Below are 13,192 nucleotides of genomic sequence, written 5' to 3' on the forward strand. Positions count from 1 at the left end.
CAACTTTGACAGTATAGATAAGGACTGCTAAATAAAAAAAAAAAGACAAGCCTATACTTATAAAGGGTTTATGAAATGCATACTTAAGATTATGAAGGTCCCACCAAAAGAAGTACAGAGTTTCTCAAAGAGTTTAGTGGATTGTAACTCTGTACATTTGTAACACTTCTGAATTAAGAGCATCATAGAACAGGCCAAAGTTAAAGACTGTAGAATCTTAACTAGTAGTAATTAATTACAGAAATTCTGAAATACATGATGGCTTGATCCCTTGTCATTTGGCATGAGGCATGATCTCTTAACTAGTGACACTTCGCACGAAAACAGAAAGAAAATTGATGAAGAATTTGGAACATCACTTATGCAGCAAACTGGACATTTTTTAACTATACCATTTTACAAATTATACATGAAAAACAAGGTTACGAATAAGAAGCAACAATGACTTGAATGGAAGGATTCGGAAAGGCTAAGTGGCTAACCATCGTCAAATCGATGCAAAATCAGGTTCATCTGGCTTTGGCTTTGGCAAGTAGAGGAGGGGTGAGCTCGAAGGAATTTTGTTATATCCGGCAGTGCTACGTCGCAGGTTACGAAGTGCATTGGAAGCAAACCTTGATGCATACATTGCAACACTGAAGCTTAGTGAGCTTCCACCCTCCTTGGCAAGAGCGTATTCTTCGGCCTCTGGTAAAGATCTCTCAAGCTTCCTTCTGTAGTATCGCCTCCACGCTGCCTGTATGAAACAGGCTGCCCATGTCCTCCACAGTGGTGAATAAAACCTGAATGCATCACAATAGACACACTTTTACTGGTTTATGACACAAACATTAAAAGTGATGGTCATCTCAGAAATTATGACTATATTTAGTGAAAATTTTATAGTAGTCGTTTGAAATATGACTACCATAATGTTTTCTGGTCATGCATCATACTTGTCTTAAAATATTATCTTAAAATCTTTAGCCTCCAGCAATCATGTATTGCCTGACAACTTGGGAAAGAGTGAGACTTGCCTAAAGGTGTGTTGGACCTGCTTGCTGTGAAGCCTACGAAATTGCGAAGCCACAAACTTCAGATCATCAGGCATCAATGCAAAGGCTTCAACTTCTGTCTCACTTAGTACTGTCCTTGTTGAAATGGGAAGACTGGAAAAGGAATGTGGATCTAAGGCCCATGTGAGCAACTCTTCTCCACAGAAATCACCGGCTTTGAGGGAAACAGAATCAAAGAAACCAGTTATTCCCCCATTTGTGCTCATAGACAGTAGGCTTCCTCTCATAATAAAGAGCATCTCGTTAACTGGGTCACCCTCACGTACAATGTAGCTGTTTTTAGTATAAAGCACTGGTTTCAGATGATCAAACATTGCATCTTTTAGTTTCTCGTCCAACTTTGCAAACATTGGAACCTACACAACGCAAAAAAAACACCACGTAAATCATGATTGACTGTTTGAGGAGGAAAAAACGTTGTTAAAAAAAAAAGTTGTTTGGAATAAGGATAAATGGCAGATGTACTAACTCCCATAACAAGATCCAAGCCAAGATGCCGCTTTATGTCCATTCTAAGGTCCCTAGGAAGGGAATCAATTACACTTTCTTCACTAACACCTCTAGTTTCTTGCCAAACGTACTCGTGATGCCTTCTAATTCTCTCTTTTAAATTCACAGGCAACAAACGACGAGACATCCATTGCTCTACAGCTTGCTTTTTCTGTCTTCTGTCCTCTTCCAAGCCACCAATTGAAAGCATCATTTGAAGATATTTCTATTTACCATACATCCAACGCAATTATAAATCCTTCATTAGAGACCAACTCTAATTATTATTTTGTGCATCCGGGTGAACATAATGTGCACCCAAAGAACTTAAAGGGCAAATTTAAAGAACAAGAACAAAAATCAACAAACCTGAAAGTTAAAACAAAAGAGCATGAACCCTAACATAGATAAGGGTTAAAATGTTTAAACTCTGTACATAAGTATACATGGTGTATGTAAAAAAATACTCCCTCTATCCTAGAATAACTAGACTTTTTTCACTATTCATATATTAACTTGACTATAATTTTTTACTAGCATAATAAAAACATATTTTGTCATTTAATATGTTGTTAAATAGGTTTTAATATAAAGTTTCATAATATATTTTTTATTATAATTTTCATTAATATTTAATTATATAAAAATAAGGTCAAACTACTGCATTGACATGTGTGTAAAGGTTGATTGTGTTAGAGAGAGTACTGCCTTTTTTTTTTATACTATGTGCAACAAATGAGTTTACATGGATGTACTCCTAGGCAAATAAAAATTTGCGAGGGTTAAATAAAGGAAAGAAACATTTGTTGGGAATGTTAATCCCAAGTCCCACATGGAAGAAATAAGGAAAGGATGACTTTGTTATAAGTGGAAGCACACTTCATTAAAGGTGCCAAAAACCAAATTTGTGCAGGCTAAACCCAAAATTGACAATATCATACTAATGTCAAGTGGACTGTGCTTGTGGCCTAACAAGGTAGGTGATTTGGTTCCAATAATGACAACTAAAAAAGGAAAGAAAAACATTTGTTGCATTTAGCTACTTTTTTTTAGTAAATGTTATATTTCTAACTCAAAAAACATGTTAGTTTCTATTCATATAAAAGTATTAAAATTTATGGGTCAGATATCATTACCAAAACTCCAAAAGAACATAATAAAATATAGTTTGTAATTAAAAAAAAAAATGGTTCATATTAAAAAAGTTCTAGTAAAGAACAAATAGTTCAAATCCAAAGAGCTAGCATTTAGTTTAAAACTTTAGATCCAAAGAACATATAGTTTAATACCTTAAATCCAACGAAATTGGATGTATGAAACCTGGTGTTTAAGGTTTAATAAAACTCAAGAACTCAAATCATAAAATCAACAAGTGTGAAGCCATGGAGACGTTTTGGCTTGATAACTTTCTTAAGGAATCATTTTTATCAGCAACACTAATTTAGAAAATCAACACAAGTAACCAAATAGTCATGTTGAGAAACTTGCCTGCATGTTCCCAATCAGTAATGCAAACAGACTTAGTCCAGCAACACAAATTAACGTAGCAAATAAGTTCTCCCCAAAATAAGTACTACTTGTGTTGAGATTTTGACCACAAGAGCTGCAATGCAAGAGAAGTTGATATAATATTGGATAAACATATACGAACTTACAAAGTATAGCCTTAGCATTTCAAGTAACCTAAACTTGAGCTAATGAACAAGCACAAAAAGCACCTTAACTCAATTTCAAATTACAACAGAGATTGACAGATCAATGACTATAGGTATACAACAAACAAGCGATGTTGCTACGTTGGCTATACGCCTCTAGTGCCAATGTGACATCAAGACTTGGGATCAGAAACAGCCATATATCAGAATTAAAGCAGTTGCTCTTATAATAAGGATACTCATGTTTTGTAGGAATGTAGAATATAGCTAAGGTTTTTGGCCCTACACCGATTGTCATTGCATCACTTGCATGCATGTTTAACATCTTGGTATGGCCTGACTATATTTTTCTCATTTTTTTTTTTTACAAATATATTTTTCTCGTTTGATGGTTTAATTAACCAATTATCATCAAAATCAACTGAGCAAAATATAACTTTGGCTACACCGTGCACATGGGTTTATATAAAGAATCTCTCCTTTTTTTTCCGATTACAAAAGAAATTGTGTCATCTCCCTATATTTGCAATATTTAAAGAACAGAGGAAGTATTACATAAATATAGTCAAAGTTAAAGTGTTAGAAACTCAGACGAAATTCAATAATACCCAAAAACTACTGGATTGATTATGTGCTTACCTAAGACTCCGAAGGCCCCACCAGAAGCAGTAAGAGAGTTTCGGTAATGTATGAGTAGACTGTACCACTTCTGACCGAAGAGCATCATAGAATAAGCCATAGTTAAAGAAAGTAGAACCTATGATTTGGTTAGGATCCTCAAGGGAGCAGTACGAACTGTTGAATGCGTAGTTGACTCCGCTTTCATCTTTGCAAAATGAAAACATATGATCGCATCCATGTCCCATACAAGACTTGCGCCAGCATCTTCCCTGCCGATCAATAGCAAACAGATACCAAGATGCTCCAACCACCTGCGGTTTCAAATTATGGGTGGAATAAAGTTGTTAGAAAAGCCTAATTAGCCAACTACAAATTCGACATGAGCGCAAACTTTACAGCCAGACTGAATATCTAAACAAGCACCAAATGGTTTTGCTGTAAAGCTTGCCAAAATGGTTCTTAATTTTCTTTGCTTAAAGTGGCCTCTTGCTTCAGAAACTATTTTCATGCAAAGTAATGAAAGAGGAAGTCAAAGGAAGTTTTAAATATAGCTCCTTTCAACAGGAACATTCCAATATTATCTAATTCTAACCCATATCTTCTGTTAAGCAGCCTTGAACACTAGCAAGAGTAGCAATATGATCCATGATTCCATGATAAACGAGTTGGTGTGCATCATTATTGATTTTATGCTCATTTCCATTCCCTAATAAAATTTAGGTTAGTCCCAACTATATTAGAGATTAAATTGATTGAATGATCTAATAACTGATGTGAGCAAAATAAGTTCAAATATTTCAATATGAAGTTCCAAAATGGATTATCCAATTAAGACACAACTGACAATTTTTTCTAAAGAGTTTATATAAGTTGCAATGAATCTAAAAAGTTCCAATAATTTCTCAAAAGCAGTGAAAAGAAGAGAACTAGAGTGAATACTTACATGGCTTGCTAGCATGTAGAGAAATAAATAGAATGCAGCTCCAGCCCATACGGTATCAGTAATCATGCCGGATGTCCTTTGAAAATACTTGTACAAAGGAAAAATCCGAATAGCCCTTGGAACATATTGGGTGAAAATCACCAATTTTAACAAGCCCTCCGGTGTCAAAGAACCATCAGCCAGATTTGGAATGATATCATAAACTGCCAGCTGAGAGAAAGCAGGGCAGGAAGAAGGATTTACTAAAAATACTAACCAAGTCATCTCTACTATGCTTTATGTCCCCCACCCCCTCTCTTTTTTTTGGGCATGTCTTCAAGATCAATGATCCTAATGGACTATCACATTAATTACATTTGGTTCCATCAATAGCTTCCCATCAATTCCACACAACCAAAAATTTAATAAGTTACCAAATATTAATGGGGCAAACAAAAGGGGTAGAGTAAGTGTGTTTTAGAAAGTTACCTGTGGAAGGGGTAGTATGGCTAATAAATCTATTATAAAGTATGACGAGAGATATCTTTTAGCTATAGCAGCATGGTCCTTGATTAATGTAGTTCCCCCAAATGCTCGACAAGATGGAGAGACAAATCCAATATAGAACTGCAAGATGATATGAAGTAGATAGCACAAATCCATACATGTGCGAAAAATACTTGAAATGATTTTAAGACTATCATCCAACTTGATGCACTTTTTCTTTCCATCTATAACTGGGACGTAGAAGAATAGTGGATCACAGCCCAAAGCCAAAACACATGAGATTAGAATTATCTTATTCCATCTATGCACAAAATTATCCTTGGGATCCAGAATTTTCGCTGGTTGATGATAGAGCAACCCAAAGCACAAAGATCCTCTGGATGAACCAGATGACGCTCTATATTCTATCTCTGGTGACGACACTGGTTCCCTGAAAGGCAGTTTTTAACTCAGAATCATAGCAATGTGCAAGCATCTATGGACATTAAATACTAACAAATTAAGTACATTGCAGTCATGTAGTCATTCTTATCTAACCATTCATATAGCATCCTGTATCAAACTACCTATTTTGCTAGTCATTTGATGAATTTATTCATCATAGAAATATGAACACTCAGCTCGATACTTTGGGATTCACCTTCTGACTGTGTCTCTATTGTCAATCACAATTTCAGTAAGCTCCAAACTGCTCAACATTATGAAAAGCTTATCCTTGATAAAGATCACTATCTGTATGCCTTGAGCTAAAGACGGCACGAGTGGCAAGCTCCAGCCAACATATCCATCTACAAGTTCAGCAATTTAGTAAAACTAATAATCAGTAATTGTGGCAAAAGTATATTATGTTAGACACAATTGAGCACATAAACTCGAAATTTTTGAAACACTATAAATCTATAATCCCTAAATCCAAAATGGATGGTCACATTACTCATATAATTTATTTTATTTTTTTCCAGCTTTTTCTAAAATTTACAGTTACAGCACTTTAAAAAATGTCACATGTTAAAAGGAAAGAGGAATGTGTCCCCACTCATCTCTAACTAGTCTCCTAAGGCCTTAATTGTAGCACCAAAGATTGTGGAAAGTCCATAGAGTTCAAAGATTAGATATTAACAAACACAAGGGAGAGAAGCCTAGAAGCCAAAGCCCACGGCAAATCTTAAAACCAATTGGCAATAGGAGGAGTAGCCCGCTTGGGTTATAAATTGAAAGCTTTTTGCTTTCTTTTTCAATGTGGGACAAACTCTACTCACACTTGTACCTAACATTAAGAGAATGCAAACAAGTAATTCTTTTATAATTCAAAAGTTATAAACATTAAACTAAGGGTCTGTTTGATATTGTTGTGGTTTTTTTTTCTAAATCATATGATATATGTCCTATAATAAAATAAAAAATATAATGAAATAAAAAATTGGTCAATTTATTAAAATCATGATAGTTTTCAAAATATCAAAAAACTGAAAACAATAAAAAATAATATGCGTGTACGCTTTTTTTTTCAATAAGAAAAACACAGAAAGTAAAGTATATGTACCCACATGTGTATACTTTCCTCTGCGGCTCCGCCACAGAGCCACCCACCCACCTATCAAAAGTATCATATTAGGCAACAAAAAAAAAAAAAAAAAAAAAAAAAAACTTAATCCAAATGATAGACGTGAAAGGGGAAAGAATAACATTAATTTGTATTCAATCCATTAAAAAACATACTGCATAGCAACATTAAATGTTGCAAAACTAAGCTAAAAGTAAGGAACAAAATCTTATGATAATTAGATCATGCCTAACATTAAGTCATTAACCCACAAAACCCGCTACTCAAATAATTACTTGAAAAAACAATAATCTCATTTTGATCTTCATCATGCATGTATGGTTGTTTATGAATCTTACTTTTATGAGCAAAGCCCGAGTCAACAACAAATTTCAAATCCAAATCACAGCCAGCAGAAGATTAGTTAGATAAAAATTCACCCAACAAATTTACAATTACGGTCTAATGTGATGAATTAGGTCAATCTAGAGACAAAAATAAATTAAGCAAGTAAGATTTTTTTATTTGAGAGCGAGTAAGAATATAATAAAGAATTAAAGAGTGATATAAAATTATTTAGAGAAGAAGAATAGTTTACATTAATACTAATAATACTACTTTATTTTATTGCAAACGAAAACAAACAAAAACGAATATATAATTGCAGAATATATACTGTTGAGCAGCTCACAAGAGGTAGAATGACGCTTCACTGCAGAAATTGAGGAAGATTTGGCATCAAACTCGTCGTTTTGCAACTTGCAAGATCACTACTTAGTTTACTGTTTGCAGAAATTCTTAATAAAGGCAGTAATTGAAGTTAAATCTTTGAAAAACAAAATAAGGATGAACTTATAATAAAGGGTTGACTCAGCAAAGACTGCAATTAAATTATTAATGGTTTGAAATATAGAGTCCATTTCAAGCCGTATACGACTTTTTTTTTTTTTTTTTTTTTTTAGTGGATGAGTATTGATGATTTGATATTGTTGCAATAATAATTGATTACGGTCCAGCGTGTATCTGTCAATTAGTAGTGGGTAGAGGTTAACTGTCAAAGTAACGGTTAATAGTATGAGTGTTTGGAAAAAGTAGCGGTTACAATACAAAAATATATCAAAATTCATATATATATATTGTTTAAAAAGTAATAAAAAAATTGACAAACGCTACCCGCTACTTATAAACACTACTATTTTTAACGTTTGAGAAAAGCTATCTAAACACTACCACTATCGCTAACCGCTGCCTTACCAAAAACTCCCATATTTTTTCTAGTAGTGGTCAAAACACTAACCGCTACCACCAAACAGGGCCTAAAAACTCTAAAATTGTAAATCCTACCCTTTCTCTCTCCTCTCTCTAAAAACCCTAGCCTCCATTGTTGAATTTTAGAGGGTTTCATCGGTTTTTACCGTGAAAAGCTTCAATCTTTGGTTTTTGTGTGTCTTTTCTCTTTGTTTTTGTTTGTTCTAGATTTATAGTAACTCTTAAGAAAGGGCTTTTTTTTCTTCCTTAGAAGGATTTTTCTCCTTCGAAAGAAAAGGTTTTCTTCTCTCGTTTGAGGGAAGATTTTCTTTTTTGTTTGATGGATTGTCGTAGAGTTATTTCATGGGTAAAGATTTGTGCGGAATAAAAAAAAAAAAAAAAAAAGAGGTTAATTTTTAGATTACAACAAGACAAATCAGACGAAAGTTTTCTTCATGGCTACAACAGATCGATAAAACCTCTCGTCGAAGAAGGCTGTAAATCAAAGCGATGTGAAAGAGAGTATAAAGAATGTACGATTTGCAATAACGATCGTAGCATTGCTGGAAAGATGTTTTTATTTGATTCAATTGTCATGTAGTGATATTGTTGCAAATAATTGAGGAAATGGTATTAATAACGTCATTATGTTACTTTTATGTTTCAACAAAAGCTTTTGCAATTAAAAAAAAAAACCTTTTGCATTAACCCCGTTTACAATCTAATCTAATATCATATCATATCATACCACTAATAGATAAAGTTGGTCTCTCGCAGCCAAACCACGAGACAACGACACTTGACATTCCAGTTTTTCACCAAGTGTCGAGCCACGTAGGCGACAAATAGGTATTATTGTGACACATGTGATGCTAAGTAAGCGAATTTTGTATAGGTTTTTTTAGATAAAAATGTTGTATAGAGTTTTATTATCGATATACTTCTAACATTTCATATACACAAAATTAATCATAACTTTTAATAAATATCATCATAAAATTCGTTTTAAAAAGTACTTTAAAATAAGATCCATTCATAATATATTTAATTTATTTAAAAATAATAGAGAATTATATAAATAAGTTTTAATCCGTAAAAATAATTTCAATTCAATAAAAATAATTTAATTTTAATAAAAATAATAAGATATTATTTATAAACAAAACTACAAAAAGTACATTATTATATAAATATATATAAGCGATATGAAATCATAAGCTTAAATATCCAATATTATCAAAAGGGATTACATGATCGTTTTTAACATTCAAGATAAAAATTTATCCTAAAATTTATCAATCATCTGGGCATCACCTGGGCACAAAACTAGTCACTAATAAAGAAAGTCGATCTCGCAGCCAGACCACGAGATAGTGACACTTGACATTTCAGTTTTTCGCCAAGTGTCGAGCCACGTAGGCGACAAATAGATATTATTATGATTAGATTAGACGCCACATTAGACTAGATTGGATAGATTTGTTTAGGATAAAAAAGTATACATAAAATAATTTATAATTGTTTTGAAAAAAAATTATCTTTAATTTTTATTGACAATAGAATTTTACTTATAGCGACACACCACATATTATAATTAATATGAATATCCAATTAACAATAGAATTTTACTCCTATACAAATAACCACGTAATTATTATTATAAATATGACCATGTATCAGTAATTTTTTTTAGTCTACCATTGATTTACCATCAAAACTTTTGAATAAGGTATTTTCATATTCGGTTGTAATATTTTTGTGTATGTTTGTGATTTATTATGTGGTTTGTGATAATAAGATATTTATTATAATACGTAACATAAATATACAGATCGAGTATCATATCATTAATTAATAAAGCCGGTCTCGCAGCCAGGCCACGAGACAGCGATACTTTGATATTATTTCAAACACTTATATTATATACACATTGTATTATTTCAAACACTTAGATTATATCACTTATATCCACAGGTAAGAATTATATAAATTTAATATTATGAAAGTATAAATCAAGTCAAATATAAGAAAATCCTCGTGAATTCTTCAATCATTAATCATCAAAAGTAGACAAAAATATCATATGTAGTGCTAATGTAAAAAAATGTGGCAATTAAAATAATCAAAGGAAGTACTATTGTTTGGTACTATATGTCATTTGCTAATTCTCATAGGTTATGCTTCTTCCGTTCTAGTGATATTGCAATAAAGATAAAATTACGCACCTCAAAGCAAATTTTGTACTTACTTATGTTAAATATCTATAATTAGTTAATTAATTATATAAGATTAAAAATTATAAAAAAGTTGATATTATGAAAGTATATTACGGGACAAATTTGTAACACTCCTTAAAGCATTCTTATAATCTTATTGGAGAAACATTTATATAACCTTAACCTGCTGCCTGCAGGTATATTAGTTGAGTATATGCAATCCTTGTAAATTGGCTATCAAAATTTCATTATTAACCAAAATAAAGATAACAACAAAGATAAAAGAGTAAGAAAAGCATACCAAAGCCTAGAATTAGCTCAAAAATCTTCTTGGGATAACTGTATAAGTAAGGGCATTACGTATGATCAGCTCTAGCTAAAAAAGCCTACCCATTTTTGTTATTTATTTAGAGTGTCGATGTGGAGCGCCCGCTCTACTGATTAATCGCGCTCGCGCTAGCTAGGCGCGACCCGCGATGAAACCGCGCCTAAACCGCGATGAGTTTCTGGAAAATCTGACGGATTTCGGTGGCGCGCCCGCTCCTCTGAGTGGTGCGCTCGCGTCCCCGTATGGCGCGACAAAATCGCGTCAACTTTCTAGAAATCTGAAGTTTTTGGGCAAAGAAGAGTGGCGCGCCCGCGCCTTATGGTGGCGCGCCCGCACTTCTTGCCTGTTTTGCGGTTATAGCGTCGGTTGAGTCTATTTTATATAGAACTCTGGTTTTTCGAAAAGAGATACAGAATATTATTCTCAAAACTCTCCCTAAGTACTCTCCATAATTTCTCTCAATTTTCTTGCAAACTATTGTGAGATATTCTCTTGATTTTTAGCCTTTTTTGTGATTCATTCGTCTTGGTTTCGATTCTTTGTGCTAAGAACGGAATTTTTGTCAATTGTATCTCAAAGAGGATTTCCGGTAAACCCAAGCACTGTGTGGGTGAAATAAACCTCTTTAGGAAAGTGTTTCACACGCCTTTGACAGAGTATCAGGGTCGTAGTCTCAAGGGACATAGCAATTCTCATGTTCATGTGTGTTTTGATCGGCTTAGAGTTAAGGCAAGTTTGTTAGTCTTCACATTAGTGTTTTCTTTAGAAATTTCTGTAATTTCTTAGACATTTTAATACTTGATTGTAACATCTTTTTTGTGTTTATTTTAATTACATTACTTTGTTATTGTAATCACATTATCTAGGTTTTGTCCCACACATATTTAAGTATTTTGCTTGATTGCATTTACTGTAAAACCTAACAATTTTATCCCGGGTTCGATTAATTCAGCCCAAACTCCAACAGTCCAACATGCCATTTATTTGTTAGTTACTACAACAGCATTTTGATATCTTAGATCATCAACTATCTATACAGGGGATATTGAAGAGTGGCAATCAGATGGGTACATGAAGATCATTGATCGCAAGAAAAACATCTTCAAGCTCCCGCTAGGAGAAATATGTTTATGTTGAAAACTTGGAGAATACATATAGTCTTACCTCAGAAATCGATTCTGTATGTTAGGAAATAAGGGTGTAATTGTGTTTGATTAATGCGGAACAAGTCAATGAAAAATAAAAACAAGAAAAACAATAGAGAAGATAAACAAAGAACACAAGGATTTACGTGGTTGGGTCAAATTAGACCTACATCCACGGGTGATGGATTCGAGAGCTTCTTCACTATATATAATGGAAAAAGAACGAGAGAATAATACAAGGAGTCCTAAATCTAATAGCTCAAAAAGGTACGTTCGAATTGATCAACTAAAAGGGTCCTTTTATAACATAAGAAAACCCTAATTAAACCCTAAAATTGTTCCCCAAGTATACTCAAATAGCCGTCATAGAAAAGATATAATTTTAGGAAAATTATCCCTAAAATAATTAAGCTAAAACCAGACAAAAAAAAACTGAAATTTCGACTAGGCATGGGCGTGTCTCTTTTAGGATAATGGTCCATAATTAAATGTTCATATTAGATGACAAGCATTTCAAAAATTTTGATGCACAGTACTCCGTACACTTAATTTGACTAACTCATACGGAGTACTTGGTTTTGTAATAATCTTAACTGTAGGGAAGGCACAAAGTTTTTGGATAATTATAGGGTGGTAACCAAAAGGAGAATATTATAAACGACACGTTTAACTTTTTTTCACTATTTTATACTATCTTTGACCATCGTTTTTTTTAGTAAGGTACTCATATTACCGTATCATGAAATGTATTGTTAAATGAAAAATAAGTATTAATATAAAGTTTCATAATATCAATTTTTTATATTTTTTACTAATATCTAATCAAATAAACTTATATTTAAGGTCAAACTAGTGCATTAGCATGTGTGTCAGTTGTCAAGTTTGACTAGAAGAGATGGGGTATCAAAAAATTACAAATTAATTATATACACATTGTTACGAATCTAACAAGACTCCACTTGATATACAATTATTTTTTTTCTTTATAAATTACCATACATATAAGTTAAAATTTTGTTAAATTAGACAACCAATCAGAAGAAAAAAAAAACTATCATCCTTTATTAAAAATTAAAAGCTACCTATTCTTTTTTTTTTTTTTTTTTTTTTTTTTTTAAGGGAAGTCCTATCCTATTATAAGCCTCCACAAGTTTATAAAAAGGTAGATAATATTTTAAGAAGAAAAAGGAGAATCGAGCCATATAGATTTCTTGTATGCACACGTAATGTGTGTGTGTCTCCTAGTTAATAAATTTATAAGTCATGCATTTTTTAAAAAAGACACCCATTTCAGAGCGTCTTGTGTGCAGTTGGCCATACCATGTGACCTTTTGTAAAATAAAAAAAAAGTCGAATAACACTTTAACACGTAGTACACTATAAATCCAGGAGCATGGTATCCTATAATTTTAATTTGTGGTGAAACTCAATTTTTAGAAATTTTTTTAGTGGTAAAATAAAAC

At 32.7% G+C, this 13,192-nt stretch overlaps 1 protein-coding gene across 6 annotated transcripts; it reads right to left on the reverse strand.

Annotated features, from left to right (window-relative positions):
- Positions 1-187: 187 nt before the first annotated feature.
- LOC110725152 (cyclic nucleotide-gated ion channel 1-like) lies at positions 188-8,122 on the reverse strand. Of its 6 annotated transcripts, none has more exons than XM_021904618.1 (10): positions 7,484-8,122; positions 6,797-6,843; positions 5,890-6,037; positions 5,232-5,679; positions 4,764-4,973; positions 3,839-4,131; positions 3,033-3,147; positions 1,525-1,770; positions 1,017-1,411; positions 188-782 (listed from the first exon to the last, which is right to left on the reverse strand). In XM_021904618.1, exons 3-10 carry the CDS (start codon positions 5,946-5,948, stop codon positions 488-490), a joined length of 2,061 nt encoding a protein of 686 aa, XP_021760310.1. In that variant the 5' UTR covers positions 5,949-6,037; positions 6,797-6,843; positions 7,484-8,122; the 3' UTR covers positions 188-487. The 6 variants fall into 6 exon arrangements, with proteins under 6 accessions (XP_021760310.1, XP_021760314.1, XP_021760309.1 ...); XM_021904622.1 differs by having other exon boundaries at positions 6,793-6,843; XM_021904617.1 differs by having other exon boundaries at positions 7,469-8,122.
- Between the last annotated feature and the right edge of the window lie 5,070 nt (positions 8,123-13,192).

The sequence above is a fragment of the Chenopodium quinoa genome, unplaced genomic scaffold (genome assembly GCF_001683475.1).
Source record: "Chenopodium quinoa cultivar QQ74 unplaced genomic scaffold, ASM168347v1, whole genome shotgun sequence".
Classification (NCBI taxonomy): domain Eukaryota; kingdom Viridiplantae; phylum Streptophyta; class Magnoliopsida; order Caryophyllales; family Amaranthaceae; genus Chenopodium; species Chenopodium quinoa.